The sequence below is a fragment of the Tamandua tetradactyla genome, chromosome 8 (genome assembly GCF_023851605.1).
Source record: "Tamandua tetradactyla isolate mTamTet1 chromosome 8, mTamTet1.pri, whole genome shotgun sequence".
Classification (NCBI taxonomy): Eukaryota; Metazoa; Chordata; class Mammalia; order Pilosa; family Myrmecophagidae; genus Tamandua; species Tamandua tetradactyla.
In genome coordinates, this window is record NC_135334.1 from 96,054,098 (window position 1) to 96,069,386 (window position 15,289).

At 35.2% G+C, this 15,289-nt stretch overlaps 1 protein-coding gene across 2 annotated transcripts in view; it reads left to right on the forward strand.

The window, feature by feature from the left end:
- Nucleotides 1–15,289, forward strand: part of PRMT3 (protein arginine methyltransferase 3) — a 174,688-nt gene that overhangs the window by 108,111 nt on the left and 51,288 nt on the right. For both annotated transcript variants that reach the window (XM_077114223.1, XM_077114222.1), the window contains exon 11: nt 10,626–10,704. In XM_077114223.1, the coding sequence (XP_076970338.1) occupies nt 10,626–10,704 (79 nt within the window). The remainder of the gene's footprint in view (nt 1–10,625; nt 10,705–15,289) is intronic.

Below are 15,289 nucleotides of genomic sequence, written 5' to 3' on the forward strand. Positions count from 1 at the left end.
TTGCTTGTTTCTCTTACTAACTTTCTCAGGGATGAGTATCTTTTCTCTCTCACTCATTTCTTTCTCCATTAACTTTAGCAACAGTGGGAATTGAATCTAAAAGTCAGGGAATTGAATCTAAAAGTCAGTAAGGGGAGCTAGTTCAGTATTGTTTATCCAGCTGTATTACCTAAAATAAGTCATTTAATAGCTGTAGAACTGATTTCCATCATGTTTAAATTAAAACATGTTTTTAAATAAAACTATTTTTAAAAGTAGTTTAAATAGTTAGAACCTTAGGATCTGTTCTAGTCTGCTAGCTGCCGGAATGCAATATACCAGAAATGGAATGGCTTTTAAAAAAAGGAATTTAATGAGTTGCTAGTTTACAGTTCTAAGGCTGAGAAAATGACCCAATTACAACAAGTCTATAGAAATGTCCAATCAAAGGCATCCAGGGAAAGATACCAGTGAAGCTCAGGGTTTCTCTCTCAAGTGAGAAGGCACATGGCAAACACAGTCAGGGCTACTCTCTCAGCTGGAAGGGCACATGGTGAACACAGCATCATCTGCTAGCTTTCTCTGCTGGCTTCTGGTTTGATGAAGCTCCCCGGGAGGTGTTTTCCTTCTTCATCTCTAAAGGTCGCTGGCTCGTGGACTCTCCGCTTCTCATGGCTGCATTGTTCTGCTCAGCTCTCTCTGAATCTCCTTCATTCTCCAAAATGTTTCCTCTTTTATAGGACTCCAGAAACTTATTAAGACCCACCCAAATCGGTGGAGACATGTGTTCACCTAATCCAGTTTAACAACCACTCTTGATTAAATACATCTCCAGGGAGATGATCTGATTACAGTTTCAAACATACAGTAATGAATAGGGATTATTCTGTCTTTATGAAATGGGATTTTGATTAAAACTTGGCTTTTCTAGGGGTCATACTTCCTTTCAAACCAGCATAGGATCTTTCTCTAATATTGTATAATAATGATTCTAATCATATCAAAAGGCCATCATCATAGGGTATGTGGAACTGGTGATTATTTTAAAAGGAAGTAGAAATGAGAAAGTCTTTACTGTAAATCACTGAAGTTCAGAGTTTTGAGTAAGATTGATTTTTTTTGGCCCAGGAAAAAAAAAACAGAACCTTCTGATTAACTTGTATGAAGAACCTTGAAGTTGAAATTGTTACTAACTGATCAGATTATTTTGATTGGGTTTTTAAAAAAAAATCTCTTAGTAATAAACAATTTTGAGTGGTTAATATTTTCTATACGCATACACATGTTTTGTTGACTGGTCTAAAAAAAATTAAAGACACAAGAAAATATATTATGATAGAACCCTGACCTGAAAAAAACAGAAATTTTAGTCCTGACTCACAGGTTGTAATATAGGACCATTCACTAAATAGACATTATGTGATTCTGGACAGTCTGGAAAGCTTATATTTTCTGACTTATTAAACATAATTTAGAAATTCCAAATAGCCCTTCAGAAATATTTTTAAATAGCTTTTTTTCTGCTAAACTTAGCTAAGCTAGTGTAAGATTTTTTATTATTCCAAACCCTTTTACATATATGTTCACATTTAATCCTCACAACAACCCAATGAAGTAGATAGCATTATTACTGCTACTTTACAAATGAGGTGACTGAGGCACTGTGATGTTAATTTGTCCAAGGTCACATAAAGAAAGAGGTTCAGCTGGATTTCAAACCCAGTAGTCCATTTTCTTAACTCCTGTACTAATGGTTTTAACCATAGTACCAATTTAAAATGGGATATAATAATCTCTGATGAGTGGCTTGTAATAATTGAATATTTATGCAGTAAGTGAGCGTGTTGCTATAGGGAGCTACTTTCAGTTGTTGATCCAGAAGATTTCTTTGGCTTGTTTTTAGTAATAGAATTAAGATGGAATTTGAGTATATGGAAGTAAAATACTTAAATTTAGCTAACTATTTTGATGAAAACATAATACCAGAAAACTGTTTGACATAGTGCCAAATCAGTAACAAGTTATTATTATGTTTTTGCCCTCTTCCAAAAGAGACTGGACCACAGCAAATACTTAGTTTGTACTAAAGGGTAAACATTATACTTTTAATGTTGTCTTAACGTGCAACAGTCTTGCAAATAGAAATTATTTATTTATCTAATAGACCCCCCCCCATCTATTAGGTATTTTACTACCACTCTCTTTTCCAGAAAGTAAATAGATCTTTTAATAATCTCTTAACATAAATTATAATTCACTTTAGTCAATGGAGGAATGCCTATTTTGTGTGTGTGTAGATCTGCAGGAATTATAAACAGTTTTTGTGTGTATAGATTGCAGGAATTATGTAAAATTGGTATAGATTTCTTACTTGAAGTCCTATAGTCCCCCCCTTTTTTTACTTCTTTATTTTTTAAATATTTTTATTGGTAAATCTTCACACACATGCATTCCATACATGGTATGCAGTCAGTGGCTCACAATATTATCACATAGTTGTGTATTCAACACCATGATCATTTTTTAGAACATTTGCATCACTCAGAAAAAGAAATTTTAAAAAATGCTTATATATATACACCATACCCCTTACCCTTCCCTCTCATTGACCACTACTATTTCCATCTACCCAATTCATTTTACCCTTTGTAACCACTATTGTTTATTTATTCTTTATCCATATTTTTTTACTCACCTGTCCACACCCTGGATAAAGGAAGCAACAGTCCCACAAATATATTGTAAAAGTTATATCTTTATACAATCTGCTTCAAGAATTAAGGCTACTGGAACACAGCTCAGCAGTTTCAGGTTCTTCCTCCAGCCACTGCAATACACCATTGTGTTAGTTAGATTCAGTTGTCAACTTGGCCAGGTGAGCATACCCAATCTTGTGCTGCGGACATAAGCCAAAGGTACGTGAACCTCATCTGTTGCCAATTACATCTGCAGTCGGCTAGGAGGCGTGTCTGCTGCAATGAGTGACGTTTGACTTAATTGGCTGGTGCTTAAATGAGAGATCGCAAGGTAGCACAGCTAAGCAGCTCGGCACTCCTCATCTCAGCACTTGCAGCTTAGCCCAGGCCTTTGGAGATGCAGAAAGAAGTCACCCCGGGGAAAGTTGTTGGAACCCAGGGGCCTGGAGAGAAGACCTGCAGAGACCATCTTGTGCCTTCCACGTAAGAAAGAACCGCAGTGGAAAGTTAGTTTCCTCTGAAGAACCAACAAAATAAATCCCCTTTTATTAAAAACCAGTCCATCTCTGGTGTGATGCATTCCGGCAGCTAGCAAACTAGAACAACCATAAACTAAAAAGGCATATCTATATAATGCATAAGAATAACCCCCAGGATAAGCTCTCAACTGTTTGAAATCTTTCAGCCAGTGAAACTTTATTTTGCCTCATTTTTCTCTCCCCCCTTTTGGTCAAGAAGGCTTTCTCAATTCCATGATGCTGGGTCCTGGCTTATCCCTAGATTTCTGTCCCAAGTTGCCATGGAAATTTATACCCCTAGGAGTCATGTGCCACAAGGGAGAAGAGAAGTGAGTTCACCTGCCAAGTTGGTTTAGAGAGAGAGGCCACATCTGAACAACCAAAGAGGTTCTCTGGGGGTGATTCTTAAGCCTAATTTTAAGTAGGCTTAGCCTGTCCTTTGCAGGAATAAGTTTCATAGGGGCAAACCCCAAGATCAAGGGCTCAGCCTGTTGATTTGGTTGTCGCCCTGCTTGCGAGAATATCAAAGAAATTTTCCAAATGGGAAAGTTGAATATTTTCTCCTTTCTTCCCAGTGCCTCAAGGGGACCTTGCATGTACTTCTTTATTCACTGCCAAATTACTCTGGGATATATTAGGGCATCACACTAACTTGGACAGACCAACAAGAGCTCATGTCCTATTCAAGATTTCATGTCCTTGTGGTGTTCAACTAAACTTCTTTTTTTAATACACAGCTGATATTAATGAGGAACTAACTTGCAAGAGTTTGACATATTACTGAAGTACTTTATCTGAAAAAAACCATTTCCACCACATCCTTCGTTTTCCTAATATAAGTACATTAATAAAAGCATTCTTGATGTCTTGTAGGCATTTTCTATGTAGAGGTGGTAACTAGGTATCATTCCAATGTAGAGTTGCTAGCAGCAATTTAATTAGTTTATAAATGATTCAAGAACGAAACCTGTTTTCTGTGAATTTAAATTTGCTCAAAATATCTTGTGAAGATTATCCATTCTGAGTTTTCGGATTTTTCTTTTTCTAGAGAAGCCTTTAGGAATTTTTATTTATGTGGTTAAAGAATGTTTTCTTTACCCTGCCAGGCAGTTACTTGAATGCAAAACAAGTAAGTGAGAAAACTTATGTTTTAGAATACTAACATTAGGATCAAATTCATGTTGGTTCACTTTAAGCAGCAATAAGATGTGTTTGATGCAAAGTACTGTACTGAATACTTTACATTCTTTGCTATTTGGGGAGGGGTTGGAAAGAGAAAGGCAGGCTGACATTAATTTCTGTACTTTATCATTTCTCTAGTAAACTGTGTGGCACACTATTAGAATGTACTTTTGTGACACTAAGAGTGGCAAATTTTCTTTTCATCTGTGCTGTAATTATTATCCTTTCTTGGTAGAGGATTTATGACTGTACTCTAAAATCTAGAGTACACTAGATTTTGTACTCTTTAGTATTGGTTGATGTTAAATAGAAAAAAAAGAGTTTTTGTCAAAGAGTGGATAATACCTGGTTAAAATATATTCAGCTGTTCTCTTTACCACAGTACTTTTCAGAAGTTTTCATGTGCTGATGTTAACGTTCATTATGAATCTCTAAGAGGAGGCTGTAGCATCTGGTGTTTATCAAATCCATCTGACTGAAGAACCCCCTTTTTATTTTATTTTAATTATTACTTTGCCGGAGAGAAATCCTTGGTCAGGATTTCGTTTGGATAATGGTACTCTAGAATAGGTTTTGTCAACCTCAACACTGACATTTTGGGCCACATAATTCTTTATTGTAGTGGACTGTTAAGTTCCTTTTGGGCTGTTTAGCATTCACACCCTCATCCCCAGTTTTAAAAATCAAAAATGTCTCCAGGCCTTGCCAAATGTCCCCCAGAATCAAAAATCTTACCCAGTTGAGAACCACTGTGCTACATTAATATTACAATATAACAGTGATTCATATAGGGTACATTAAAATTTTCTGTTTTAAATTTTCCTTTTAATGTGGGACGAACAGTAGTCTAGAAAGTGGAAAGACAGGTAAAATAGACAGTAAATCCCAGAAAATCTACAGCAAAGCTGCTAGAGCTAATGAGTACAGGAAAGTGTCAGGGTACAAGATCAACCCCCAAAATCAGTAGTGTTTCTGTATACTAGTGATGAGCAATCTGAGGAGGAAACCAAGAAAAAAATTCCATTTACAATGGCAACCAAAGAATAAAATATTTAGGAATAAATTTAACTAAGAATATGAAATACCTGTACATTGAAAACTATAATGTACTTTCTAAAAGAAATCATGGAAGGGCTTACCATGTTCATAGATTGGAAGTCTGAATACAGTTAAGTTGTCAGTTCTACCCAAATTGATGTCTGCATTCAATGCAATGCCAATTAAAATCCCAAGAAAAATATTCCATTTACAATAGCAACCAAAGAATAAAATATTTAGGAATAAATTTAACTAAGAATACGAAAGACCTGTACATTGAAAACTATAATGTACTTTCTAAAAGAAATCATGGAAGGGCTTACTGTGTTCATAGATTCGAAGTCTAAATACAGTTAAGATGTCAGTTCTACCCAAATTGATGTCTGCATTCAATGCAATGCTAATTAAAATCCCAAAAACTTACTTTGCAGAAATAGAACAACCAATAATCAAATTTATTTGGAAGGGTAGGATGCCCTGAATAACTAAAAATATCTTGAGAAGGAAAATGAAGTGGGAGGTCTCACACTACCTGACTTTAAAGCATATAACGAAGCTACAGTGATCAAGACAGTTTGGCACTAGCATAATGATAGATGTATTAACCAATGGAATCAAATAGAGTGTTCAGATATAGACCCCCTCATCTATGGACAATTGATCTTTGATAAGGTGGTCAAGCCAACCCCTCCTGGGACAGAGCAGCCTCTTCAATAAATGGTGTTTGGAGAACTGGTTATCCATATGCAAAAGAATGAAAGAGGATCCATATCTCACACCCTGTTCAAAAATTAACTCAGAATGGATCAAAGACCTAAATATTAAGAGTATAATAAAACTTTTAGAAGAAAATATAGGGAAATATCTTATAAATATTGTGATAGGAGGTGGTTTGCTAGCCTTAGACCTAAAGCATAAACATTGTAAAAAGAAATAGGTAAATGGGATCTCCTCAAAATTAAACACTTTTATGCATTAAAGATCTTTGTCAGGAAAGTAAAAAGGCAGCCTACATAATGGGAGACAATATTCAGAAACCACATATCAACTAAGGATTTAGTTTCCTGAATATATAAAGAGATTCTTCAACTCAACAACAAAAGACAAACGACAATTATAAAATGGGTAAAAGACGTAAACAGACGCTTCTCAGAAGAAGAAATGCAAATGGCTAAAGGCACATGAGAAGATATGCAGCTTCACTGGCTATTAGGGAAATGGAAATCAAAACCACAGTGAGGGGCAGATAATGGTGGTTCAGTGGCAGAGTTCTTGCCTGCCATGCTGGAGACCTGGGTTTGATTCCCAGTGCCTGCCTATGCCAAAAAAAAAAAAAAAAAAAAACCACAGTGAGATATCTCACACCTACTAGAATGGCCATTACCAAAATAAAAAAAAACAGAAAGCAACAAGTCCTGGAGAGGATGTAGAGAAAGAGGCACACTTACCCATTATTGGTGGGAATGTAAAATGATAGAACCATTCTGGAAGGCAGTTTAATGGTTCGTCAGGAAGCTAATTATAGAATTGCCATATGATTCAGCAATCCCATTACTAGGTATATATTCAGAGGAACTGAATGTGAGGACACAATCAGACATTTGCACACTGATGTTTATAGTGGTGTTATTTACTGTTCCCAAGAGATGGAAATAACCGAAGTGTCCATCAACAGATGAGTGGCTAAACAAGCTGTGGTATATACATATGATGGAATATTATGCAGCTGTAAGATGGAATAAAGTCATGAAGCATTTAACAACATGATGAACCTTGAATACATTTTGCTGTGTTAAAGTAGCCAGAAACAAAAGGACAAATACTGTATGGTCTCACTAATATGAACTAACATTAATGAGTAAACTTTGAGAGCAAAAGTGAAGAACACTGGTTATCAGGAGATAGAAATAAGGTAGAGATTGGCATTTGGTGCTGAAGGAATACAGATTGTGCAACAGGACTTATAAAAATTCAGAAACAGATAGCACAACAGTACCTAATTAGATAAGGCATAGGTAGCACAGTAATATAAGTGCACTGAATGAAGCTGAATGTGAGTATGGTTGAGGGAGAATGGCTGCAGGCATATATAAAACCAGAAGGAAAGAGAAAGGATAAAGACTGAGACAGCCCAGAGTGGACAGTGATGGTGATTAAATACACAAATATAAAAACAGTTTTGCATGAGAGAGAAGAAATGAATATCAATATTTCAAGGTGCTGAAAATGAACAGATAGAGGAAAAAGTACAATCAGTGCAAGTTAGGGTCTATAGTCAACAGTAACATTGTAACATGTTTCCACAGACTATAACAAAGGCATTATGTCAAAACTAAATGTCAACAAGCTGGGAGTAGTGGTGGGGAAAGGGTATGGCTTCTCTTGGAAAGAAAAGGAAACATCCTTATGTAGATTATGGTGGAAAAGGCATGTTTTTAAACTTAGGCTGGATTGCATGATGTGCAGATAAAACTGCTAAAAAATGAAGAGAGAAAAAAGTGCTAGAGAAAATGTGGAGAGAGATATACCTATTCACTGCTGTTCAGAAAGCTGAGAGCTGCAGCCCCTCCACAGGGCAGCATGGTAGTTCCACAGGAGGCTAGGAATGGGGTTGCCATATGATCCTGCAACCCCATTGCTAGGTGTATACCTGGAGGAACTGCGAGTTAGGGACAGGGATGGATATTTACACTCTGGTGTAAATATGGTAGCAATGTTTCTGATTCTCAGAGGATGGAGGTGGCCTGAGGCCACACTGACTGAGGAATGGAAGGAGGAACTGTGGTGTATACATAGAATGGACTACTGAGTGGCTATAAGAAGGAATGAAGTTGTGAGGCAAGCAACTAGGTGAATGAACCTTAAGGACAGTATGTGGAATGAAATGGCAGAAATGGAAAGACAAATATCATGCCTCACTCATATGGACTAACTGTAATGTACAAAGTTGGAGAATTGAAGTCAAGAGCATGGGTTATCAGGTTGAGTCCTATTGTAAAGGTTCCTAGATTGTAAGCTTTTACAGCAGTCACATATATTCAGAAGTTATAACAATTATTTCTAAATTTTGAGACACTGAGCAGTTTATATATAACCTGGTCATTTATTTGGGTATGTGTATGGCACTGAGATTGAGTTAGAGCAGTAGAAGCTATGAAAGTCAGCATTACCCCATAAAGTAACTGTTAAAAAGAGTTGAGAAAGTAATCAGACTTCAACTAGAGATATGAATGAAGCTGATCTGGTTAGGACTAAGGTAAATCAGAATACAGGGTAAAAGATGATATGGTCCATATTTTAAAATTGTGTGTGAGATCAAAGGAAAGGATGTTTATTTGGTGCAAAATGTATATTTTGGATAAGGCCTTATCTAATTTGACTTATATGATCAGTTTATTTGAACACCATAATTACCATAGACTGTTGAATAGGACATGCAATACTGTTGGTTTGTACAGGTCAGTGTGATGCTGCAATATATCCCAGAGTAATATGGGTAGAGAATAAACAAGTATTTGCAAAGTCTACTTGTAGAACTGGGGAGAAAGTAAGAAATATTCAACTTTCCCATGTGGAAAATGCCTGATATACTTGCAGTTAGTAGGGACAACCTTATTCAATAGGTTGAGTCTTCGATCTTGGGCTTCACCCCTATGAAACTTACTCTGGCAAAGGAGAAGTTAAGCCTACTTATAATTATGCCTAAGAGTCACCCCCCAGAGAACCTCCTTTGTTGCTCAAATATAGCCTCTCTCTAAGCCACCTTGGCAGGTAATCTCATTGCCCTCCCCCCTAAGCAGGAAATGACTCCCAGGGGTGTAAATCTCCCTGGCAGCATGGGTGTTTTAGTTTGCTAGCTGCTGGAATGCAATATACCAGAAACAGAATGGCTTTTAAAAAGGGAAATTTAGTAAGTTGCTAGTTTACAGATCTAAGCTGAGAAAATGTCCCAGTTAAAACAAGTATATAGAAATGTCCAATCTAAGGCATCTAGGGAAAGATACCTTGGTTCAGGAAGGCCAGTGAAGTTCAGGGCTTCTTTGTCAAGTGAAAGGGCACATGGCGAATACAGTTAGTTTCTCGCTCATCTGGAAAGGCACACGGTGAACATTGTCAGGGTTCCTCTCTCATGTAAGGGCACATGGTGAACACGGTGTCATCTGCTAGCTTCCTTTCCTGGCTTCCTGTTTCATGAAGCTCCCTGGAAGGCGTTTTCCTTCTTCATCTCCAAAGGTTGCTGGCTGGTGGACTCTCCTTCGTGGTGCTACAGCATTCTCTGCTCTCTCCGAATCTCCATTCTCCAAAATGTTTCCTCTTTTATAGGACTCCAGAAACTTATCAAGACCCACCCAAATGGGTGGAGACATGTCCTCCTCTAATCCAGTTTAACAACCACTCTTGACTAAATCACATCATCCAGGGAGATGATCTGATACAGTTTCAAACATACAGTATTGAATAGGGATTATTCTACCTTTATGAAATGGAATTTTGATTAAAACATGGCTTTTCTAGGGTCCATATATCCTTTCAAACCAGCACAATGGGACAGGACCCCCAGGCATCATGGGACTGAGAAAACCTTCTTGGACAAAAGGGGAAAGAGAAATGAAACAAAATAAAGGTTTGTGGCTGAGAGATTTCACATAGATTTGAGAGGTTATCCTGGAGGTTATTCATATGTATTGTATATATAAACCTTTTTAGTTTATTCTGAGTTGGAGTGGCTAGAGGGAAGTACCTGAATCTGTTGAGCTGTGTTCCAGTAGCCTTGATTCTTGAAGACAATTGTGTAACTATATAGCTTTTAGAGTGTGACCATGTGATTGTCGAAACCTGGTGTCTGATGTTCTTTATTTTTCTGGAGTGATGATCATGGTGATGAATGCACAACTATGTGATGATATTGTGAGCCATTGATTGTATACCATGTATGGACTGTGTGTGTGTGAAGGTTTCTTAATAAATATATGAAGAAAAAATGTTCAGTAAATTCTACTGTAATAATTTCTCTGAGTCCACTTTATTTCTTGGCCTTATTTTCTAATAGCTTTTATGTAAATAACTGCAAAAAATAACTTCATACTTTACAGAATATTATATTACAGAAGCAAAAATATATCTTGTATTAAAAGCAGCCCATAAGTTTAAATTTATTTGCTTATGAAGCTATTGCATATTTGTAAAATCCATTTTCTCCTTTTTTATTCAGGGCTATTTTCTCCTTTTTGAATCAATGTTAGATTCTGTCCTTTATGCAAAGAACAAATATTTGGCAAAAGGAGGTTCAGGTGAGTATAAAATTCTAATTTTAACACTTTTATTTCAGTCTGGCTGAACCAAATGAACCTTTGAATTTCAAATAAACTATGCATGGTTTGAAAAGTTCCCAGGAGGAGTGAAAGATAGTGCCATTAGAACAAGCAATAAGACATTTGTTTACTACATTGTTGATAGTGGAACATTATATAAGATGTGCAGCGCTCCAAGTTAGTGGTATTCTCAGTAACACTTTTCATAAAAATAATAAGCACTAGGCTTTGGAAGCTTTTAATATTCATGTAAAAAATTTAAGTGAAACTCTTCAAAATTTTAAGCCTTTCATTTCGTTCTTTTTTTCCCCATAGAATATTTCATACTAACGTGCAGATTGTTATTTTAATGGCAGATTTTCCATGATTTTATTACATATGTAAACCTGACTTCTCTGTGATTTGAAGTTGTGACTTTTTGATTTCTGGGGTGTTTTTTGGTTTTTGGTTTTGTTTTTTAAGTGCAGCATACCTAATCAGTATTTATAAATGGATCCCAATAAATATGGGAATCTTTTCATGTTTCTGGAAAGGTTTTAACCATATTAAAACCTTTATATTCTCAGAGTGAGTTTGTGTTTTTATGGGCCTTCTGCTGTGAACAGTTCTATATGCAAACAAAATGTTCTCCCTCAGGGCAAGAGTTTATGTTTTGATCATCTTTGACTCTTCAGTATGCTTTATACCTCCTGGATCATAGATAAAGAAAGCATCATAAATGTTTATTGAATTCTATCATTGAAACTGAGTTGAATAACATCTGTCCTTCACTCATTTCTTTCTGTACTTTCCCTTTCTCAAAGCTTCATAATCGACAAATGGGTTCCATGGTCAGAGTACAGTTGATAGACTATTCTATGAAAGTGAATGAAAAGGGAGATATTTTGAACTTGTGACATAAAGCATTTTCTCATATTTATTCCTCCTGCCCATCCATATTCTGTGAAATTACTTTTAGCGGTTATAGTACAGGTAAAATTCAATAATGCCAAAACATAAGGGGTAAAGAAAATTCTCCAGAACAATAGACCTTGTTATATAATAGCATTTAAATGAATTGCCTTTCTTTTTTAAAATGTGTTCATTTTTCACTATATTTTCCACAACCATTTCAAGATACCTTCCTGATCTCTGACATGAACCTAGCTAGAATTACCTATATCTTTCCATAATTGCAATGACTTTTTTGGCTACTATGCTTCATGACTAATAACTAATGTTATCTACTGTTTATAATAATAAAATTACCAAGAAATCAACTCAGTCTTTCTGTTACATTTAGTACTCTGAACATCCCTGTGAGATTTTAGAAAATCTCATAAAGGTGTCCTAAGTGACTCATATTAAGTAGCCAAGTCTTCATTTTTTTCTTTTTTTTTTTAGTTTATATCTACGTGCTCCAAAATCCATGCTCTTTTCACTATATCCTTGTTGCTTTCTTACTAAAGTGCATTTTATTGAACCCAAGTCTTGCCTTGAAGTTGTTCTAGTGAGATATTGAGAAAACTATTTCCATACCTCCCTAAATTGTATTCTTTGATCTTACGGAAGGACTGACAGCATCTTAATACATTTCAATCAAATTCTCAGAGAAATCATGTAGAACCTAAAGCAGTGTGAGTAATGAGGCTATGATGACGAAACAGTGGCAGAATCGTTTCCCCATTGTCAGAAGGATAAAGTGGAGGTCATGAGTCTAGCACTTCATATTTTTATGTAGCGAATAATAGTGTTAAGATAATCTGGAGGCGTATTTGAGAGAAGTCAGCATTTAATTGCTAATTTTTACAATCAAGATAAAAGAAGGAAAAGTCAGAGAAAGAATAATATGAAGTAATTTAACCTGTTTCTATATTTGAGTGTGCCTTGGTGAATATCACCAATCATTAGATGCTCATTCTTTTCTTACAAAGCAAAATTTTCTTTTGTAGTTTTCTGAAGGGAAGATTTACTAAGCACTTTGTAGTATAAAAATTTTAGAAAAGAATGATTGCGTTATAAGAGAGCATGATTATTGAAGAGCCATATATACATTATGTGGCCACTATCATTTTTATATGAAGTTAGGTTAAATGTATGTCTCATTATATAATGGCATGGAGTAAAGACTTTATAAAACGCAGGTATTTAATATAAAACGTGGGTATTAATCTTCCCTGTTATTCCTACACAATTACACAGGACTTTAAACACCTGTTTACCACTTTTACTACCAATAAAAATAATTTTGTGAAGTTAATAAAAGTGAGTTTCCTAAGGACTGATGCCTCTAGGTAAGAAATATTAAGCACTAATCACTTGTCCAGGGAATCGAACTGTTTTACATTCAACCAACCAAGAGATGATGAAGAAAACTAAGAAAATATTTGATCATGAGCAATGGGTATTTTTATAATTATAATTTATAATCAAGACAAACAAATCCATGTTTTAGGATGAAAACATAGAATGTAAATACTTTATATCCTAGCGATATTAATTGATACATCTCATAAAAATCAGAAAGAAAAGGTAAAAAGCAGAAAGGAAAGGTAAAAGGGAGGAGATATTTGTATTTCAGTTACTTTATCTTTAATAGCAGGAAGTTAGAGAATTATCATTAAAGGCCAACAAATCAAATAATAAAAATATATGTGCATTTAGCACTACAAAGGTATCATTAAAATGCTACTATTGATGAAAGTTGGGTGGTGACATTTGTGGTGATAGACCCCATGTATATCGTGATAGTGGTACCGATTACATGACTGTATTTATCAAAACACATAGAACTTGACACCAAAAAGGATGAATTTTTTAAATTCACCTGTCCACTTTATTATTGGAATCATTGTTAGTAGTTAAGGATGAATTTTAATGCATGTAAATTATGCCTCAATAAACAACGACTTTATAAAAAGACCATGTAATAAATTACTTAGGAAAAAGAAGAAAAATTACAGACACAGAAAAAAGAATGAGCAAAAACTTAAAATTACAGACACAGAAAAAAGAATGAACAAAACTTGTATCAATAAATGTAAATGGGTTAAAGTTATCTATTAAAAGAATGAATTTCAAATTGGATCACAAAAGAAAATGCAATATTGCATACTTTCTAATATACCTAAAACAAAATAATACAGAAAAGTTAAACTTAAGAGGCTTAATAAAAATATTCAAGCAAAAAGAAAACAAGCAGTCATGATTATGGGTACTGATATCTTTGTTGAAAATTCATTGACCATATACATGTGGGTCTATTTCTGTTAATTTCTCGTCAGTATGGCTCAAGCCCTTTTTTTTTTCCTCATTCTCTTCCAAGTGCCCATTTGCCTTAGAAAAAATGTGTTCCTCTTTCCCTTTCTTCCGTTTAAAAAGTATGAAGTGTGGCATCATGACATGATAGAAAGCATATGGATTTCACAGTTAGACCCTCAATTGAATATATGCTTCATCAGCTGGCTAGTTATTAGTTAGCTAATGAAGATGAGTAATTTGGGCAGTTTACTTTAACTTTCTGAGCTTCATTTCCTCATCTGTAAAATAAATATTATAATTAAGCTTTACAGTATTGCTGACAGGGCGACGCAAGAATTAAAACAGACACAGATTTCTGAAAATGGGAGCAGGGGACTCTTGAACTTCTAGAGCCAAGAGCCCTTTGCTAGTTTTGCTCCAGCTATTTATTAGTGGTTACTTCAGAAGGCAGGAGGAAGTAACATCAAGTTAATCTTTAATATTAATTACAATTACGCCCATATATAAAACAGAAGAAAATGCAAAACCTTTTAAGCTGTGAAATCTCTTCAAAGAAGAGCACATTCTAGCCCCCAGCCTTTTTACCCTTCAAACCTTCCTTGTAGAGAGGAGCTACCTGCAGTGTTCAGCAAGAGCTACGTGACCCAGTGTTCCAGGTCACTGTCTCAAGGTTTAGCCTGAGGTCAAAAGGTCTGTTTCGCACATTATAGAATCATTCAAAAGTTAAATGAGATGTTTGGCATAAAGTAGTTGGTCAATAAATGTTAGTTCCCTCCTGAGTCATAGCTAATTAATATGAGATTAGTGTCTGGTTTATTTGTATCTTATAAAAGTTTTGGAATGAATTTAAGCATCATGGGATTAACCCTGCCTTCACATACTTTACACAGATTATTATTTCAATATAATCAGCCACTGACTTCCAGTTCACAGTGCCCAGAAGTTTCCTTTAGTATTTCCTTATTTCACTGCCTACTTTCTCATTTTTTAATCAAATTTGCTTTTTCACATTTTAGTTTTATTCAGGGTTATTGAAAGAGTATCATTTTCTACTTTTTTTCAATAAATTTTCAAGATATATTTAAGCAACATTTTAGACTATTTAAGCTTTAGTGGGCTTATCTGGGAACTTACTATTTATAAGTTAATGATGGGAAAATGTATCCAATTTCCAAATAAGTATATACTTAATTTTTTAAGATACCATTACTATATAAGTTGGCAATTAATTATTTAAGCTTAGTCAACTCCCAAAACATCTGCTGATTTGGTGTATATTTCCCTTTATGCATATCAAGCATTTGCTATTATAAACAGTTATTTC